Source organism: Pantherophis guttatus, chromosome 2 (assembly GCF_059756535.1).
Source record: "Pantherophis guttatus breed Tessera chromosome 2, ASM5975653v1, whole genome shotgun sequence".
In the NCBI taxonomy this organism is placed as follows: domain Eukaryota; kingdom Metazoa; phylum Chordata; class Lepidosauria; order Squamata; family Colubridae; genus Pantherophis; species Pantherophis guttatus.
The window spans coordinates 37,127,690-37,148,990 of record NC_142064.1 but is presented as its reverse complement, the minus strand read 5'-3'; the positions used below and the strand labels follow the sequence as shown (position 1 = coordinate 37,148,990).

Here is a 21,301-nt window from a genome sequence, read left to right as displayed (position 1 = left end):
CACTGATTACAGTGCAAAGAGCAGAAAAGAGGGCAAACGTATGAGAAATGGGGGTTATTACAACAATCCAGATGATTTCTATATGGCAGTAAAGATATCCCATCTCTAACTTTTTGTTGTCAGCCAGCCATTGTCCAAATTTTAGCATTCCACTAATCCTATTAAAGAAGACAAAACACATACTTATCATAGATACGAACTGACTATAAGTTGTTAGGAATATTTCTTCATTCTCAACCATTTTACAGTTGCCATATTTTCTAAAGCATCTTTCTGGAACTGAATCTGAGTAACTATAATCTACAAATTGTTTTTAATCCAGAAGGCCAATTTTTACCTAAAGTTCAAGTCCATTTTATCTAAAATCCAACTATTTTTAAATCCCACATAATTGAAATTTAGTAACATCACAGTAAGGACACAAGGCTAGCTCTACTTTAAGTTTTATACCAACATTTCACATTTAAATCACAACTGTACTTGTTTTAAAATTAAATCATGGCTAACAGCCATTTTCAAAATACCTACTTTGTTGCAATAAGAATTGCTTTCTATTTATTCCCTAAAATCTCTGACCTAAGAGACTGACTTATCTGTACCTTTCAAACAATGCAATTAGTTCTTTGTACGCTCTAGCACACAGTCTTTGAAATGTTCAGAATTAAGTTAAGGTCACCCTGATTATCCTCTTTCAATTGACAAGTATGCTAATAAAATTTCATTGTTCCGAAGAAGTTGCTGTTCTCAGAAGATTCTCTTGACCTAATTCTAGTTCAGTCTGATTCTGTCCCAAGCTGAAACACAATTATGCATGTAAAATTAATTGTTCAAATAAGGTCCTTACCAACTGTGGAAATAATCTTGCACATCAATAAAGTTAAGCAACCCATTCCCTGACAGCTGCACTTACAACCAAACCAAGTTTTAATCAAAAGATAATATAGTTTATATTTTAATTCAAATTAGATTTTAATTGCAATTTTACATAGAGAGAATCTTGGTTTGCAATTACTGAATGGTATTAAATACTCAGACTGAAGTTAGAACACATGATGAAAGGCAAGTTATTTGTGCTAAATGTGACAAAGGATTCTCTAAATTATGTCGTATTTCCAGCAATAACTGAAAATCTATTGGAGCTTGAGTACCCAATTCTGACAATATGTCATGCAATATTTTTATTGTAAAAATAATTTATGATTAACTTTACAGCTGACCTTTTACAAAGTGGAAAGCAAGTACAGATGCCTATCCTTTTAAAATATCACTTCTGAATGTAAGAGTGCTGCCATATACATTTTCCAGCTTACTTGCATATATAATAACTAGTATAATCACACAAGCAATTTATTGAGCAAACATTTTAACAATAAAATACATTCTGGCTATTGCTACTGTTACTAACAGACATGCAAAGGGAAATACAACCTTAAAATCCAATTTTATTGGACCAGATACTAGTAATTCAGTCAAAGCCAAGTCAGCTGCAAATACACTATACTAAGCATACATTCTAAAATAAATGCATACCGGACAAGCAAGCAAGTAGAAGATAAACATTAACCATTTAATGGCTGGCTACTTTACAAATATGTCTTTTTAGGCCCTATATTTTGAGATGCTGCAGCATTATTAGGTCCTCTCTGTAGCCACATATTATTTTGCTCCTGCCTGATGAGTCTTCTTCTCATCCGCTGCTTTTTGCTTCTGCTGCATAATTTCAGAATCTCTGTAAAAAGGGAAAGAATAAGAAGGTCAGTTTGCGGTGCCAATTTTTAGCGTCAGAACATCACAAATAAATTTCAGGTATTGGGCTGAACTCATCAATTTAATATCAATAAATTCAAAAAAGCAAAACATCTAGCTTTTCTGAGCACAGAAAAATTTTACGCCAGATTTGTACTATGTACAGGTAGTCCTCGACTTAGGACCACAATTGAGCCCAAAATTTCTGTTGCTAAGTGAGACATTTTAAAAGTGAGTTTTGCCCCATTTTACAACCTTTTTGCCAGGTTAAGTAAATCACTGCTGTTATTAAATTAGTAACAGGGTCATTAAGATCTCGCTTCCCCATTGATTTTGCTTATCAGAAAGTCCCAAAGGTGCTTTTTCAAGAGGCAACTGGACTTTTTGGTTTTTCTTTGACGTTTCACTTCTCATCTGAGAAACTTCTTCAGCTCTGACTGGATGGTGGGAAATGGAGGGATTTATATTTCTTGCAGACAGCTGGTCATTTGCATTCTTTTAGCGAATGTTAAGGGCAATTGGAGATTTATCTATGTCATTAGAGTCACCTGAGTGGTGCAAGTGGGTGTGGAGCCTTTTTGGAACTGCTGAAAGGACTGTGTTGTAGACTGGAGATAGATGATGCCATATCCCTCCCCCTGTTGAGAGAGGGATGTTCAATTTTGACATAGATGGTCTCTTTGATCCCTTTCAAACCAGAGGTCCTCTGTCCAAAATGTGGATTTTGTCTTTTAAATGCAGATGGACTGCTGAATCTGGTCCTGATGAGTTTGTTCTCCTATGCTGTGCCTTGCATTTATGAAGTTGTTGTTTTGTTTCCCCAATGTACAAATTTGCACAAGGCTCACTGCATTGTACCGCATATATCACGTTGCTCAGTTTGTTTCTGGGTGTTTCATCCTTGAGGTGGACAAGCTTCTACTTTAGTGTATCCTTGGGTTTAAAGTGTGCATGTATGCTGTGTGGGCTGAAGATCATCCTGAGCTTTTCTGATATTCCTGCAATGTATGGAATGACAATCGTTTATTGTTCTCTGTGTTGTCTGTTATAGAGGAGTTCCTGTAGGGTCTTCTTTGAGATTTGATGAAGGCCCACTTGGAGCCAAACATTCTGAGGACTTCCTTGATGTGTTTTTGTTCCTTTTCTTTCTTATCTTTGCTGGTAGGCAGTTCAGTGGTGTAGGGTTCTGATGTCTCCCATTTTGTGCTCCAATAGGTGGTGAGAATCAAAATGTAAATATTGATCTGTGTGTCGGGGTTTTCTGTAAACTTCAATGTTAGGGCTTCTGTCCTCTTTGATGTGTTTTGCAGAGTCCAGGAAGGCTAGACTAATTTCCTTATCATCTTTTGTGTGAATTTAATGTATCTGTCCAGAGTTGATATGTTTGGTGAATGCTTCTAATTCCTGTGTTCTGATCTTGACCCAATTATCATCCACATACCTTCCCCCCCCCAAATCTGACTTTTATTTACAAAATAATCCGTTTCTGAGCTCCAACCACAAAGATGCAAAAAAACAAAACAAAAAACAAAAAAACAAAACAAAACAAAACAAAAAACCCACACACACAAAAACAAAAAACCCGGGAGATTTTAGGGTAGGCAGTGGGGAGACCGAGGTGTTTAAAAAAAAAAAAAAAAACCAAGGAAAAAAAGAGAGGAGGGCATTTCAGAACTTGAATTCCTTGTATTTCTTGGCTCCGGCTCGGCTGTCCTGAGGCTGTGCTTTCTGCTTCTTTTGCTTCTGTTTGGCTTCGTGCTCGGCCACCATGTCGCTGAAATCCTCCTCCTCCACTTGAGCCTTCTGCTCTTGCACATGCTCCTCCTACTTCTGGGTCATGGCCATGGGATTGAGCTCCAACTCCTCGGGTGCCAGCGCGACTTCCACGCCTTGGATTTCGGGGACCGGCCCTTTGCGGCTCATGACCGTGGCCATGTCATAGATATGTCTGGATCCCATCATGGCACCCACAACTACATACCTATACCAGTGAGTGGGTGGAATTCCTGTGAAGGAGTCTAGGCCTTATACCAGCTGTCTGCAGGGAATATAAATCCTTCCATTCCCCACCATCTAGTCAGAGCTGAAGAAAAACCAGAAAGTCCAGTTGCCTCTTGAAAAAGCACCTTTGGGACAACCATGACTTGGATGACTGAGAATCTTCAGACATTTATCAGAAAGTCACAAAAAATTATCACATGACTCCAGGACACTGCAACTGTCATAAATATGGGTCAGTTACTAAGAATCTGAATTTTGATCATGTGATCAAAATGTGTGGTCGTGTGAAAAATGGTCATAAGACACTTTTTTCACTGCTGTTGTAATTTCAAACGGTCACTAAATGAAGTGTTGTAAGTCAAGGACTACCTGTATTCATGATATATGAAAGGTGTCAAAGATTATGCAAATATACCTCTGTTTCCTTTGAGAAGCTGATAAAGCGTCCTCTTTTCTTTTCCCCTTGTTGTTTTCTTGTGCTTTCTTCATATTTTTCTGGCGGGAAAGTTCACGCTGGTTCCCACCTGTAAAAGTAACAGTCCAGGTTTTAGACTAATTATTGGTAATTACATTTGCTATTAAAATACAATCCACAATATCAAATCCAGTTACCAGTGTGGCATTAAAAAGAATATCCTGGGTTCAAATATGTCTTTTCTATGCCCAAATTACCTAAACTACAAAACTAAGTTTGGAATATTTAAGAACTGCAAACTCTTAGCAGTTGTTCTTATGAACCTATTATGCTTTTTACCCACTGTTATTTTATAGCAGTCGGAAATGCATTTAAAAACAAAAGATGTCTTTAAAAATCATAAAAATGGAAGTCTTGCTCAAATAAGAAAAACAGGAAAGAATGAGTTTTGGCTAAATATATGCAACTAATTGATAAAAAAATGTATGCAAAAGACTTAAGAACAAATAGCAGTTAATATTAAAACAAATATCTTAGACTTAGAATAACTTTATTGTCACTTTAAATGTAATATTTAAATTAACATATCTGCAAATTTATTTGGAATAGGAAACCAACCAGAAACCACTAGGCTTCTAATGGGATTATTAAAGGTATCAGAAAAAAAATAAGGAAAAAGCAGGGAAACTGATTGAATTACTTGCTTCTGTCTTCACTACTGAGGAAACAGAACAGATGCCAATTCTGAACTGGCGGAATCAATTGAGATGTTACATAAACATGATAAAAAAAAAAGATGAACCAACAATCAACACACGTCCAAATGATATCCACTTGAGAATTTTTAAAAGAAATGGATCTGTTCACAAATCATCTTAAACATTTTAATGTCTTTCACAGGACTAAAATATCTGGAGTGACCCTCTTAAAGAACTGTAGGCCAATTATCCAAACATTTATTGCAGGTAAAGCAGTTGAAATAATTAAAATAAAAATAACCACACATATAGAATGAGAATAATTGGGTTGTACTCCCTCTTTTTATATTCCATATAAATAAAGGAGCATTTGCTTAAGCCACTTTCCAATGTTACCTTGGGGTTCACTAGACTTAAAATATGTTTTAGTCTCTTTTGCCTAAGTAATATTTCTTGTGTGTATCTATCAAGATATTTCCCTTGCTCTCTACACATAATAACACTAAAATAAACAGCAGCTATCTGGCAAGGAAGCATATGGAATTTAGTTTAAAATTGAGGGCAAGGTTTTGAAAATGCTGAACATATGAAAAATTATTGTACTTTATCTGGCATTATGAAATTTAGGAAAACCATATGCATATTTGCTGAATCTTTTTAGTACAGTTTGGTGATTAACTATGAATTTGAAACTTTAAAAAATGTACATTATTTCAATTCTACACATTGCGATCTTAGAAGCAAATTTTTCAAGTTTGAAGTACATTTTAACTGGGATGTGCTTTTTTATTTTGATCTACTTTTACAATCTATATATTGTTAGAAATCAGTCTTGAAAATAAGATTTTTTAAAATTCTATTAATTCCAGTTTTGGCCAATGCTTCTTGTAACTCTTAAAATATTTTTTAAAGTCATAGGAAAAAAAAAAAGGGGAGGCGGGACACAATACTTTCTAGGCATACTTAATTTTAAGCAAACCTAAATTCTATCCATTTAAATAACAATTTTCTGAACTTAAAACCAATAAAATACATCAAATAAACATACTATTACAGAGAAATCTGACATTTTTATTTCTAAACTCATTTTATAAAAACGCGCTAAAAGAAAAAAAACTAAATTAGTTTCTCTCTTAGCCTAACCTATTTTATAGCACTGGTGCAAGGATAAACAAATTACATAGGCAACAACCGTGCATATAATTTTTAGTTCCTTAAGTGAAGAGGCACTATAATCATAAGGTATATCTGTACCATGTTTAAAAAATGTGGGTCCCTGAAAAAAAAAAAAAACCAAGTTATCAGTTCCTTCAATAAGGACTATACATTCTGTATTTTCAAACCAGAAGATCTAAATGTACAGTATTGCACAGAAACTGCAGGTTTTTGTTATGCAAATTTCTATGTAAAAAAAACATGAATCAAATTACTGAGTTAGCTGTGATTTCCACGAAGCAGTAGAGCGGTCCAGAAGGGTTCCTTGAGTTGCGGCCCTAAACACATAACTTCTCAGGCTTTCAGCTACAATCAGGCGCAGGGGTCTCCAACCTTGGCAACTTTCAGCCTGGCGGACTTCAACTCCCAGAATTCCCCAGCCAGCAAAGCTGGCTGGGGAATTCTGGGAGTTGAAGTCCGCCAGGCTGAAAGTTGCCAAGGTTGGAGACCCCTGATCTAGCGGGTATATTTTATTTGTTCAGTTTGTTTATGGAATAACTGTTAAAACTTTTAACAGTTTTTAAAGCAGATCACACCGAACCACCAAGAACCCCACATTAGTTCAGTCGTAATTGCTATACATTCAATCGCCAACGTCTCCTTAAGGAGACACGCTAAGGGGCTTCTTTCAAATACCATGCATACATAGAGGATGGTGCTCGGTTTCTTAACAACTATTTCCAGTTGAAGAACACCGAGTGCCACGCGAACGCCGGACAGTTTTCCACAGCTTCCTCTCGAAGCTACTTTACTGAGCCACAGGCAGATTTGAGTGTAAATTGGGTGAGAAAGGTCAGTTCACCTCGCAGACTTATAAAGAGGGGGGCCAGGGCTCCCTTCGCCCCGAGAGCGGATAAACAAAAAACGGGGAACCGAAGGACCAAAGCTGCCCTTTCTCCACACACATTTGTAGCGCCCGCCGGCGACGGTTAACAAAATCCATAATCCAGCGACGTTTGCGACGCACCTCGCTATGGCTTCCACTTTATTAAATAGGTTGCTGACCCCAAAGATCGCCGCCCACCACGGAGATGCCACGAACAACAGGCAGAGAGGCGCCTCCCTCTCCGGCCTACGGCCTCCGCAAGGCCCCGTGAACTGTCCCTCTCGGCCCCTAACGGGCACCGACCCAGCTGGAGGGACCGCCTTGCCTTCCTGGTGGTGGGAGAGGGCGGTCGCGTCGAATACTTACGGGCCATGGCAAAACAATAACCCCAGCGATAACAACCGTTACGCTCGCAAGCTCCAACTCCCCACCAACCGCTCCAACTACCAGAACCTTCTCCTTGCCCCGCCCGCCCAAGTTTTTTTATTAAGTAAGGGACCGCCCCCGTGACGTCACGCCGCACGTCTCTCCGTCCCGAACGGAGCTGTTCAGTGACGCCCTGCCTCTTATTGCGCTTGCGCAGTTCTAGGAAAGCCTCCTTTGTTTGGATGGTGACGTCTGCTTCAGCAGCTGACTCAAGTTGTAGTCCTTCGCCTGGGTCTGAATTAGTAGCTTCCAAGTTAGCTGTCACCAGTCAGGTTTCTCTTTTTCTTTTCTTTTCTTTTCTTTTCTTTTCTTTTCTTTTCTTTCTTTCTTTTCTTTTTTTCTTTTCTTTTCCTTTCTTTCTTTCTATCTTTCTTTCTTCTTTTTCTTTCTTTCTTTCTTTCTTTCTTTCTTTCTATCTTTCTTTCTTTTTCTTTCTTTCTTTCTTTCTTTCTTTCTTTCTTTCTTTCTTTCTTTCTTTCTCTCTCTCTCTCTTTCTCTCTCTCTGGTTTTTTTGGTAACAGAATAGCATGATTCAAATAATCCAGGGTTGTTGCCATTAGAAAAAAAGCTACAAATAAATGAATATTATGTGGTGGGTTGCCCAGATATTTAACCTGAATTTGGCATTTTTATTCACTCAGATCCTAGTCCTTCCCATTATTATTCTTTGTTCACAACAAAGGGAAGTCACAGATGTCAGTTCTTTAACCGTTATTGGTCTTTATAAACATTGTGTTTGTCTCAACAACCTAAAATGTTATATATTGGTGTAGTTATGTGTGGGTCCAAGTATTGTGGTCTTTTGCAAGTGACAGTTGAATGTTCTAAGTGCCATCTCAAATTTTTAGGTATTGGCACCCAGTGGGTAGATAGCTGCTGGGAATACAAGAACTGCTTTATGCCATAATTTTTCAATTTTGATTTTTGTTACTTAAGATCTCCAATTCTTTGTATTTTACTGTCCTCCGGTATTGCCACATCAGTTATCAATATTTTCTTTTTTAAAAACCATAGGTTTTTTTTTTTATTATTATTTGATTTATATGCCGCCCTTCTCCGGAGACTCAGGGCGGCTTACAATGCGTTAAGCAATAGCCTTCATTCTTTTGTATATTTTATACAAAGTCAGCTTATTGCCCCCACAAACTGGGTCCTCATTTCACCTACCTTAGAAAGGATGGAAGGCTGAGTCAACCTTGAGCCTTGGAGAGATTCGAACCAGCAGAAATTGCAGGCAGCTGTGTTAATAACAGGGTGCACTAAACCACTGTACTATCAAGGCTCTATAGTTATGTCTTGTGTGTTATCAGCCAACTTTATCTGTATTCAGAAATCCCATCATATATTAATTAACCTGCTGCATTTTCAACTCTATGTTCCCACTATTTTTTTGCCACTTTGGTCTAGTGGTTAAGAAATCAAGCTAGAAACTAGGATGTGAGTTCAAGTCCCCCCTTAGCCATGAAAGCCAGTTTTGGGCCAGTCATGTTCTCTCAATTCAACCTACCTCACAGGATTTTTGCTGTGAATAAAATAGGTGTCTTGAGTTATTTGTGAAAATAATAAAAATGGGATACAAATAATTTTTCATTACTGGTACATGATAATTTTTAGAGATGTTCCAATGAATTATTTTGGTGACTGTATTATGTGATTGTTTGCAATCAGATTAATTTGGTCTAGAGAAATGCTATTCTTCAAAAAGAATAGTGAGAAATTGGAATTAGTGGGTATAAGATTGTGAGAGGTTTGGAAATCAAGTTGTGTGAAATGATGTATTTAAAGAATTTTGAAGCACTTACAAAAAGTGAAGATTGACCAAACTAAATGGCTATACCTGTATTTAAAGAATCTGGTAGCATTTAGCCTACAAAAAGTGAAGATTGAGATAAGGAAACAATCTTTAACAATCTGAACAATTGTCACATGGAAGAGGGGGTGGATTTACTCTCTATTGCATCAGAGTAAATTTTATATTAACAGGCTTGAAGTCACCAGGACATACTTTTGAAAATCCTTGGACTCAAGAGGCACATGTTCTTATTTCACACAATTTCTATAATAATGGTGCTTTACAGTTTTTTGTCCTAATCTTGTGTGTCAGTGTAAAATTCTGGAAATTACAATCCCACCTTACCTAATTAATGAAAGGCTAAGGCATTCTTTCTTATTGAAAATAAACAGAAGAGTGATACAGAATTGTGCAAATGGGGGGGGGGGAGAAACAAGACGTTGAATGGGAATGAAATACAGAATTATGGCACATAGGGCATAACCTTTACTACATGGACTAGACTAGAAGACCTCCAAGGTCCCTTCCGACTCTGTTATTATTATGGGATTTATTTATTTAGAAAATGTATTTGCCACCCTTCCCCTATCCAACGATGAATTAACAAACCACCCCTCCTTTCCTCAGTACAAATCTGAAAGGCAAAACTCGATTTCTGCATTGCGGGCGGTTCACTAACCCGTTAATAAGAACCAAACCTTTCGGCTCGCTTTTGTCGCAGAATGATGACGCGACCAACGCCATCTAGGAGCAGCTGATTCAAGTCCTCTCCCAGAAAGGAAGGGCGGGGAGCTGGACGGAGCCGGGCCGATGACATGAGGCGGCCTCGCCGGCGACGCTGGACTTTAGCCGGTGCCGGACCTTCCGCCTCGCGACATCATGTTCCGACGCGCCAGGTTTAGCGTGAAGCCCAATGTCCGGCCCAATGCTGCAGGGAGAGGCGGGAATAGTGGAGGCAGCAGCACCAGTTCAGTTGTCCCGGCGGTTGTCAACGCCGCCTCCGCCGCCACCACCACAGATGCCGACGGTCAACATGACTCGGCGCCGACCACCTGGTCTTCTACGGCCGAGGACACTTCGATGCCCCATCCCGGTGACGCTGCCGCCTCTGGAGATCTTCACCCGAGCGGGGACAGTAGTAACAACAGTAGCAGGTAACTGAGGTTTGCTTTTAGCCTCTCGTTGATGCTTCTTCTCAGAGCTTCCTCGTTTCCTTTTTGAGATGACTTGAGAGACACATGGGAAGTTAGATCTGTGACGCTCGTTTTACTACGGTGTTTGAGGACCCGGCTTTGAGGAAAGCTTCTCTTAGTAGAGGTTCATAATCTTCTGAGTCAGCAAAACTCCCATCTCAAAGAGATGTGTGAGAGAACTTTAGGTTTGTGTTGTCATAACTGAGATGCTTGGACTCGAGTCTAGTGACTTGATTCTGTAGTGTGAACATTGCAGAGGAGCAATTGGCATTAAATAGACTGTAGAAATCCTACCAACTTGCTGTTCTCCTATAGAGAAATTTTCCAGGTATAGTGATGATGATGATGATGATGATGATGATGATGATGCAGCAGTGGTGAGTTCTAACCAGCTTTACTACCGGTTCTCTTCGTGCATGCGCTTTGCTCCGCGCAAGCGCGTTAGGAATCTGCCCAGCTGAGGTGCGGCAATCCACTCTGCTGCATTTATCAGCTGGGCTAAAAAAGAAGAAATAAAAGGTAGGAATAATGTGGGGGTGGGAGGGCCCAGCTCCTGGAGAAAGAGAACCAGTTCGGTGACATCATATCGTCACTGCTACCGGCTCGGCCGAACCGGGAGGAACCCACCACTGTGATGCAGAAGCATTGCCTTGGCCAAACTCTGATCCAATGATAGTATAATACCTAAACTGTATTACCGGTCACCTGTGCAATGAATAATGCTGTCAGTACGTTCATAAACTTGAGCTGTGTTGTTTAAGTCCCTGCCAATCTTGTAAGTCTTTAATGACAGCTTCTTATAGAAAATTAGATAACATGTACAGGTAGTCCTTGATTTACAACAGTTTATTTAGTGACTGTTCGAAGTTACAACAGCACTGAAAAAAGTGACTTGACCATATAAATTTAATAAGTAAAATAAACAGAACAATACAGGTAACTGTCATTGCTGCAGTTTAGGGGTCCTTTGGATTGTTGCAGCCTTGATCTGGATGTTATACATAAATTAATAAAGTAATGTCTTTAATTTGAAACTTGTTTGTTGTGTGAGATCTCGCATTAAATTATATCATATGAATAAATTACAAATAGAATTGTTCTTTTGATTTGTTTAAAATGCTTGGTGAACTTTCAAACAGAATGGCTTGGTCTTTCTACTGTTCCTCTGAGGCTGCAGTACTACACACACACACACACACACACACACAGGGAAGGGGAGAGACGTGAACACTCATATATACATGTGCAATATATCCCAGTTAATAAGTTTTATCCTTGTCTTCAGGCTCAATTTGAGACTCATTATCTAGCCCCATTTAATTTTTGATTAGTATTGGGATTCCTGTTAATGTAAGTATCAGTTTCATTATCTGCTGTTAATGCTCCAAGACATACAGAGCAAGTATTGGGTTACAGATCTAATTTTGTACCCTTTATCTCATTACTTTATGGGATAATCCCATTTAAAAAATAATGTCTAAATCTGTTGGGGGAGGGGGTAAACTGGACATCACAATATTATTATTTTGGATCAATTCATGTCTGAGGAAGCAATTTTTTAAATTCAAAATTATTACATTTAATATATGTGTGTGCGCATTTTGGGAGGGGGGGGAGTTAAAACAATTTGATTTACATCAAGGAACTTTTTGGCAGAATATTCAATTAACACTGAACCAAATACAGCTGCTGCTTCTGAAGCTCCCCAGAAGTTAGAGGTAGTGGCTGCTAAGTCAGTAACTCTTTTAACAAGTTGATGAAATTGATTTTAGTTATTTATGTAACAATTAGCATGATGAGCTTGAATGCTGTACTCTGATAATCATTGAAAGGTTGCATTAAACAATGATAATTTTGTTTCCTATGATCGTAAAATGAAATTAATGTGATTTAAAACTTTGTATATATTGATGCTTCAGATAATGTTAAATGAAGTTTGATTACAATCGCCCTGCCATTGGAGATGTAATTTAGGAATTGGTACATTAATCCATATGGTTGGGTCATTTCCTATGATTGTTGGGTTTGGGGCTGACATCAACAAGATTGTTAAATTCTAGATCAATTTCTGAATGTTAAAGATGTATGTGTTCTACTTGGCTATAACCCCGTATTTGAAATTCACCAAAATATCAAGAAATGTGCTTTTTCAAGCATAGGATTGACTCAGATAATAACTCTGTAACATTAAAAGGAGAAATCAAACTAGCCGCAAGAATTTTGATAATGTGTTGCTTGTAACCTAATTTATCAGTTTTCAGTACACATTTAAAGATATGATCAAAATTATTGAAATTCTGTTTATTAACATTTTTCTTTTTTATTAATCTTGTCATCATAATGATACCATACTTTAATGTTTTTAAAAGTACTTTTGCCTTTCAAAATCAGATCACAAAACAAAAATAAAATAGATTAATTAGTTTATTAACAGAGATGTGCAGGATTGAATTTTTACATAATGATATATTTTATATATTTACATGGAAGTTAATCTCATTGATCTCAGTAGTAGTTATATCTGAGTTGTTATGTATAAAGTTAGATTGAAGAAACCCAAAACATTTTCAGGACAATTTATTACATAACTATCCTTCTGAATTCATGAACCTGCATTGTAACATTGTAGTATTGTGTTACTTTTCTACTAGTCATGGCATAAATATACCAAATAAACATTTGTTGATAATACAAGTAATCTTCATTTTACAACCACAACTGAACCCCAAATTTCTGTTGCTAAGTGAGACATTAGTTGAGTGAGTTTTGCCCCATTTTATGACCTTTCTTGACACAGTTATTAAGTGAACAACGGCAGTTGTTGAGTGAGTAACACAGTTGTTAAGTGAATCTGGCTTCCCCATTGAATTTGCTTGTCAGAAGGTTAGAAAAGGTGAGCACATGATGCTGGGATACTGCAACTGTCATAAATATGAGTCAGTTGCCAAGCATCTGAATTTTGATCATGTGTCTGTGAGAATGCTGTAATGGTCACAAGTCTGAAAAATGGTCGTCACTTTTTCAAAGTTGCTGTTGTAACTTTGAACTGTCACTAAATGAACTGTTGTACGTCGAGAATTACCTGTAAACTTGTGTTTCTGGGAAATTTATTTATTGATCTATATTCATTTTGCTATAGAGTCCTAATATATTTGTTTAGGTCTCAAGTTTAATCTAAGAGCATCAGTGTTGCTCTTAGATTAAGAATTAATATAGTTAATAAGAATTAACTATAATATAGTATAATTATTTATATAAACTATGGCATACCCATATTTCCCCAAAAATAAGACCAGGTCTTATATTAATTTTTGCTCCAAAAGATGCATTATGGCTTATTTTCCGGTTAGGTCTTATTTTTTGAAGAAATATGGTAAATGCGTTCGTCTGGCTGACGATCTTAACGGGGGCTTATTTTGAAGGTAGGGCTTACATTACAAGCATCCTGAAAAATCATGCTAGGGTTTATTTTCCAGTTAGGTTTTATCTTCAGAGAAACATAGTAATTACTGAACTACCTTTCAAAAAAATTCTGTCATTATGTTATTCTATTCTATTAGCTAATATTTCTCTTAATTTTCCAGAAATGAAAAGATTAGTGATAAAAGTGGAGATGGAGACTGCAGGAAAAATGCCGAAGGATTTCCACAGAGAAGAAAACGGATATCCACTATGCCTAATCTTATAAAACCAAAAATTGTACCTCCACCTCCTCCCACTGTTGATTCGTCATCAAAATGCTCTCAAAAACAAGGATCTCACTCTCCTGCTTTTAGTAACTCTCTGTTTCAAAAAGAAACATCTTTACCTGAAAAGATTGATGTGGAAAATTCTCCCAAGTCTTCCATATTGCCTGAAAAGAAAACTTCTGCTCCTCAAGTGCCACAGTTCTCTCCATTTAAAAAATCTGCTAGTAAAGAACCCAGCCTGTGTATGCCAGCTCAAAGAAGTGATGAAGCCCTTCTGAAGAACATAAGCTCGCCCCTCAAAGAAAGACCCACCCAGGAAACATTGATGGAAGAGGAAACAATGCAGACAAAATCTGCTTCAACAGATAAGAAAAAGATTTGTTCAGATCGTGTGAAAATTATCAAAACTCAGAAGCTAAGGAAGATGCTGAAAGAAGAATTGAATAAAGAGAAAGTACAGTATTTTTATAATTTTAATCTGAAATTATCAGGGAAGGAAATAGAAAGAGTTCTAACTTGTTTTTTGGGATGAAATATCCTATAGTGAATCAGATCATTGATTTTTCCAGCCTGATATTTTTTCAGTACTGAATGGCAACATTTCTTAATTCTAGAGAGTGATTAGGCACCAAGTCGTTGTTGACTCCTACCGACCATGGGTAGATCTTCTCCATGATGATCTGTCTTTAACCAGGTCTTACAGAGAGAAGATTTTTTTAATCATTATCTGGAAATAATAGATTTCATCCTGTGACCTCTTGCATGTAGATCTTAAGCCCTACTGTTGAACTAAGGCAGTCTTCACTTGTGAGAAGTGAAGAATCTCTTGTTACAATATGGAAGTATTACAGAAAGTATCACTGTAAACTAGCGAGATCTTTGGCAGCTTGTACTATACCAAGCTATTCTAGGTAGACACTTGGTTTTGGATTTCAATTTCTGCCATGAGCTCTGGCTGTCATGGTCAGTAGCAAAAACTCTGAGGGTTCTAATTCTAAACATCTGAAATATATTAAGCTGCCAGCTAAGCTCTCCAATGCTTCTTAATTTCTGTCTGATGCTTCTGGTAAATAACGGGGATTTAAGTCAATGTGTGATCAGTAGGCTGTGACCAATTGGTCGATCTTACACATTCTAATTCTGTCTTCCATCTAAATTAGGTGAGGGGGTGCAGAAGGTGTATTGGTGTTTGAATATGGTAGCGTAAATTGTATGGTAAATTTTCATGTAATGGTAATTAGTTATGGTTTCATTATACATTCACATACATTTTTAAAATTTAAAATTATATTGTGTTTTTCTGCTTCTGTCTCTCAACATTATAAAATGTATTAAAATAATTAAAATAATAGATAAAGTTACACCAGCAAAAAAGTAAAAATAAAATAAAACAAGCTAGCAACTGAATATGACAAGTAGAAAACTCTTAAATATATACAAATGATAAAATTTGAAACAAGATTTAAATAAAAATCTATGGAACGATAAAACTATTAATTTATCTTTCTAGAAACAACGGAAATTTAAATATCCTATAATCGAAAAAAATATGCCGGAAGATCGCTCCAAAATGACTATGAGAGATTTTATTTATTATTTGCCTGAAAATAATCCTATGAAGTAAGTGCATATATTCTTTTGTCATGTTGGTACAAATTGTTTTTATTAATTCATTGGATCTATATGCTCTGTATCCTCTAAAGATCTTAGGGAGCCTTATATGGTTTCTCACTCATTCTTTTATCTTAACAACAGTTTTGTTAACTTGGGCTCCCAGGCATATAGCACTAAACATCTGAGACATTAAGTCTAGTAGTCTTTTACTTATGAAATATTGGCTTCTAGATGTTTTTCTACAGTATAAATTACTAATATGTATATATGTTAGTTTCTATAAAACTGCATCTGTATTCTAGCCAAATGAGTAGCAATATAATAAAATGTGTCTAGGAACTTTATCAAATTGTTACAGGGCAAGATTTATTGAAATCAATGACACATTTTTGGTTTTGGTATGTATAAAACATTTGCATAATTTGTTTTTTATTCTTTGTTGAAAATTTGGCATTTCTAAATAAGTGGATTTAAATCATCTTGTTATCTGTTGTTTTCAGGACATTATTGTTATATTGTGAAATCTGAAGTGATAGTTGTGCTTTATTATCTTGATTCACTAATTGAGAAACCATGCAGATTTACCTTAGTTCAATCTTACTAAACTTTACATGAATAAATTAAATTCAATTTTTGTGTGTAAAAATGTATACTGTAGCATGCTAGCAATTAGCACAGTTGAATACACAATTTAATTGCATTTGGACTATGCACTATGAAATTTAGAATTTTGCTGGATTAAATGAATAATTAAGTATGCACTTTTCAATATTTAATAGGTCGTCATTCATTGAAGAGAAGAAAACAGAAAAGACTTCTACAATGACCCAAGCAAAAGAGTAATTTATTTCTTTTTTGCAATAGTATTAATGAAATGTACGATCAGTAATACATTTGTAAAAAATAAAAAATGTGTTTGCTTAATATTGCTGAAATTAAATTATTGGTTTAAAACATAATCCTAATAACCAGTTGCAGATTAATTATGTTATCCTTTTGATGAAATCCTGGTTTTATTATAATTAAAAATCAGGGGCATGCTCAGCTCTATAATCTCCCTTCCTTTTGCTTGTCCCTTCCTTCCTTCCTTCCTTCCTTCCTTCCTTCCTTCCTTCCTTCCTTCCTTCCTTCCTTCCTTCCTTCTTTCTCTTTCTTTCTTTCTTTCTTTCTTTCTTTCTTTCTTTCTTTCTTTCTTTCTTTCTTTCTCTCTCCCTCTCTCTCTCTCTCCTCCCTCTCTCCATCTTTCTTTCTTTGCCTTTATTACTTTATATTAAGATGGCAAATATACATAAAACTCCTTCCTCATCTTATTATTTTGCTACTGTAAGCATGTAACCATTATTTTTATAAAGTGTAATTTAAGCAAGTTTAATTTAATTCTGAGGTAGCATTCCTAACCTAACGTTTAAGTGCTGATTTTCAGTGCTGTGTTAGAAGTACTTGAGGATTAAGACATAAATAATTCCATACTATGTTTAATGGGGGAAAGAAACATTTGCAATCAAGAGGTGGTCAGCTAAAGAATAAAACCCATCACCCGTTCTCATATCCAGTGCCTAGGCCATAATTTATAGCTGGTAGTATTAAATTTATGTTTGTATAAATATGCAATTATTAAGTAAGGTTCTGCTGCAATCTTTTAGGTATAGGTGTGTTAGTTAGGATAAAGAATATGAACATACACCCCAAGGAAAGTTATACTCCAGCTAAAAAAATGAGATAGATGTAATGATTCTTGTAAGGATATATTTTTTTTGAAAAGTAAATATGAAAAGAGCTTAGTGCTATTTGAACTGTTACTCCCCAAATTTCAGGCCTGAAGAAAGAATAGTTGCTGATCATGAAGATGAAAATGAAGACGATGATGATGAAGAACAGGGAGGAGGAGGAGGAGGAGGAGGAGGAGGGGAAGATGATGGCTCTCTTTTAGTCCCTCGAGTGAAAGTTGCAGAAGATGGCTCAATTATTCTGGATGAAGAAAGGTTAGGTTTTGCTATCAGTCAATTTGTGTTATAAAATCGGTGCCCATTTATAGAAGTGCTTAATATTGGTGAAGATATTTTGGTACTTGAAATAAGACTTCCCTCATTAGGACTGACTGTGTATAAATAAAACCAGATATTAATTCCTGCCTTTAAAATATCCCCTTTTTCTGCTTTTCTTTTTAAGATTTATATCCTGTGACTTATTTTGTAAATCCCATTGGAGTTTTGGTACTTAATTTGGAAAGATGTTCAATAGGACAATTATGTATTTCTCCCAAAAAATATTTCTTATACATGTAATCATTATCCTGTGTCTGGAGGGAGAGTTTCATAATCATCTATTTATTCATCATGGAAAGATAATGTAAAGTGAAACTAAATATTAAAGAGCTGCTTTAGCAATACTGAGGGCAAAAAAAATATTTCATCAATTTCTCAGTCTTTCTTGGACATTTATATATTTTGCTGTATAGGTAGTCCTCGACTTATAACCACAATTGAGCCCAAAATTTATGTTGTTAAGTGAAAAATGTGTTAAGTGAGGTTTGCCCCATTTTACGACTTTTCTTGCTACATTAGTTAAGTGAATCACTGCAATTGTTAAGTGAATCTGGCTTCCCCATTGACTTTGCTTGTCAGGAGGTTGCAAAAGGGGATCACATGACCCCAGGACACTGCAGCCATCATAAATATGAAGCAGCATCCAAATGTAAATCACATGACCATGGGGATGGCTACAATGGTCATAAGTGTGAGAAATGGCTGTAAATCACTTTTTTCAGTGCTGTTGTAACTTTGAACGGTCACTAAATGATCTATTGTAAGTTGAGGACAACCTGTATTTCAAAACAGGTCGCAAATTTTCTCCATTATCAGTAAGACAATTGTTCCTAAGATTATAATGCTTCTTAAGGCATTTTTTATATAATTATTTTCTTTTTGTTGTTCCTATTTAGTTTAACTGTAGAGGTTTTAAGGACAAAAGGACAGTGTGTAGTGGAAGAAAATGATCCCATCTTTGAGCGTGGTTCCACAACAACATATTCAAGCTTCAGGAAAAGCTATTATACTAGACCATGGTCAGAAAAAGGTATGTATAATTTAGTGCTATAGGCACAGAAGCATATTAAGTATATAATATGCATCTTTCAGTGTGTGTCAGTGAAAGATATATGCAGTTTAATAGATAGTTATAGATTGCAAGAATATATATGAATTATATTTACTGCCAAAAAATCAGATATCAATAGAAGAATATATATGTAGCTAAGGTTTGAATTTTGGAGTTGGTGCTGTCTGACTTTGGTTGCTATTCTGCAGACATTTCATTACCCAAGTAGGTAACATCATCAGTACTATTAACTTAGGAATTTTCTTCCTCTTTAAATATAATAGCTTGCTCTATCAATGTTGCTGGGTGTGTGATTTTTCTCAGTGGTAGTTCCTTGATTAGGGCATTTATTTTGATTGTTGTCTGGTATCAGTCCCTGCTTATATGGATATTGGCTCCTGGAGGGGATGTCTTCTTGTCTTTTTTGTTTCCTTCTTATATTTTGTCTCTTTTGAATGGTGTGTACATATGTCTTATTGATACATATTGATGACTGATTTGTCTGAATGCCAAGTTTCCAGGAATTGCCCAATACAACCACTTGACCTACATTGAAACACCTGGAATCATTGACCTCATCAATCTCTGCATCACTGCCTACTTTCAGTCTGATTGATGCTGTATATTGACAAATCAGAGGCACACCCATGGAATCACCACTTATAGGAGAAACTGCAATATAGCATCCAGAAACTATACCCTAGGAACTACCAAGAAGATAACCATACCCACATGAATATTGGCAGGCAAGCTTCTGAATATAAACAGGGAGCAAACTCCATATTCACTAGCATTAATATTGTAATGTAGCTGGACAAAAAAAATGCCTGCAAGCAAACAACCAAGTTCAGAGAGCACCAAAGACTCCTCAGTATCTCAGACTGGCAATTTCCTGTATTTTTAATGAGTTATACGGAATTAGAAATAATGCTTCTTGAAATAATTCAGGTGATTTACACATGGTAAACAATTGGGCAATTTTTTCATAGATCAATATTAGGATTAGTGTGTGACTTTCCAGCTCTAGTTGGTGAATTTGGAGGTATATAGTTCATTTGCAAAGATGAACATGTGAAGTGAATAATTTAAAAAAATCCTTTGTGTTTAGAATATTTTAAAAGTTCAGTTATTCTTCAATTAACTAAAACCTTGAGAAATGACCAAAGTACGGGCCTCTTCAACGCTTACTAAAATGTACAGTTCATGTAACAGATATGAGTAGGGGCTTAAAAATAGGAGATAATTCAACACTATGTTATTTACTTTGTATGCAAAAAAGCCTCAGACGCCTGGATATGTCACCTTTTCTGTAGTAAAGGTGAAAGTGAAAGTGACAGCCAGACACTGGATGAAGTTCTAAGTAAGGCAGATCACATAGTTTCCCAGTGTGAAATAAAGAATATTTTTGATTATTATGAAAAAATGATACTTTGATGTTTAGATTAATCTATAATCTGTTTATTTAAGATTGACACTGATATGTTAAAATGACAATTGCTTTAATCATATTTTATCTTTTTTTAAATTACAGAAACAGACATGTTTTTCTTAGCCATAAGTATGGTAGGAACTGACTTTTCGATGATTAGTCAGCTTTTTCCTCACAGAGCAAGAACAGAAATCAAGGTAAACATTTTCAAGAAAAAAATTAATAGGATCAACAAGATATTCTTTAGCTTGTGTATTTAATATTTTATGGTATCTCAGAGAATGTACCAGGTATCCTTTTTTTTTATTAATTACATTTCTTAGTGCTTAATAAACATGTTGTCTGGATATTTAATTTGCTTAACAATACATATTACATTTTTAATCTCCACTCCTTTTTTCCAACCACTGATAAAATAGATTCCATGTTTGATAATATTCTGTATCTTCTTTCTGTTTCATTTTTAATGTCAGTCTGTCAATTTCTGCACACTCTAGTATTTTCTTAATTATTTCTTCATCTCGTGGTGTTTCTTCATTTTTCCAGCATTACACAAATACAATCCTCGCTGCTGTCAAGTTGTGCAATATTAAATACATACTTTTCTTATCAAGTTTACCTGATATTATACCTAATAAAAATAGTTCAGGTTTAAAATCTACATGCTATCCAATCATCTTTTCTAGTGATTTATGTATTTTTTCCCAAAAATTTTTTGCCAGGCAGTCTTTTGATGTAGATTAATTAGTTCATGTTCTGTTTTTAGGCTTCTTATTTTTACTTATCATACTATCGTCATTATTATTAGTAGTACTATTTCTAATAGGACTAGTGTCTATTTATCAATATGTTTCATTAGATTGCAGTTTTAATCATAGAGTTTTTTTCTGATATGAATTCAGAGCATTAACTTTGCTTTTCTTAAAGGTAAACTTGCTTTATGGATACTAAAAATTCTGTCTCTTACCTAGGAAACATACGAGAATAAAAACATGCAACCCTCTCCTTTCATTCTCTGAGTAGGATTAAGTATGGATTTAAACCAATATTATTTCTCAATAAAGTAATTATCATGTTACAACGTTCTGTTTTCAGAATAAATTTAAGCGGGAAGAAAAAGTCAATGGATGGAGAATAGATAAAGCATTTAGTAAGTATTGG

General features: G+C 35.8%; 2 protein-coding genes across 5 annotated transcripts in view; one reads left to right on the top strand and one right to left on the bottom strand.

The window, feature by feature from the left end:
* Window positions 1-1,163: 1,163 nt before the first annotated feature.
* On the bottom strand, window positions 1,164-7,456 carry SERF1B (small EDRK-rich factor 1B). The gene is made up of 3 exons (XM_087885834.1): window positions 7,268-7,456; window positions 4,163-4,271; window positions 1,164-1,729 (listed from the first exon to the last, which is right to left on the bottom strand). Exons 1-3 carry the CDS (start codon window positions 7,272-7,274, stop codon window positions 1,657-1,659), a joined length of 189 nt encoding a protein of 62 aa, XP_087741960.1. The 5' UTR covers window positions 7,275-7,456; the 3' UTR covers window positions 1,164-1,656.
* A 2,377-nt stretch (window positions 7,457-9,833) lies between these two features.
* BDP1 (BDP1 general transcription factor IIIB subunit) overlaps window positions 9,834-21,301 on the top strand; it is a 47,818-nt gene continuing 36,350 nt past the window's right edge. For all 4 annotated transcript variants that reach the window (XM_034441178.3, XM_034441181.3, XM_034441179.3 and 1 more), the window contains exons 1-8: window positions 9,834-10,273; window positions 13,897-14,455; window positions 15,512-15,621; window positions 16,395-16,454; window positions 17,430-17,597; window positions 18,557-18,690; window positions 20,243-20,337; window positions 21,236-21,290. In XM_034441178.3, coding sequence (XP_034297069.2) covers window positions 9,999-10,273; window positions 13,897-14,455; window positions 15,512-15,621; window positions 16,395-16,454; window positions 17,430-17,597; window positions 18,557-18,690; window positions 20,243-20,337; window positions 21,236-21,290 — 1,456 coding nt within the window. In that variant the 5' untranslated portion in view covers window positions 9,834-9,998. The remainder of the gene's footprint in view (window positions 10,274-13,896; window positions 14,456-15,511; window positions 15,622-16,394; window positions 16,455-17,429; window positions 17,598-18,556; window positions 18,691-20,242; window positions 20,338-21,235; window positions 21,291-21,301) is intronic.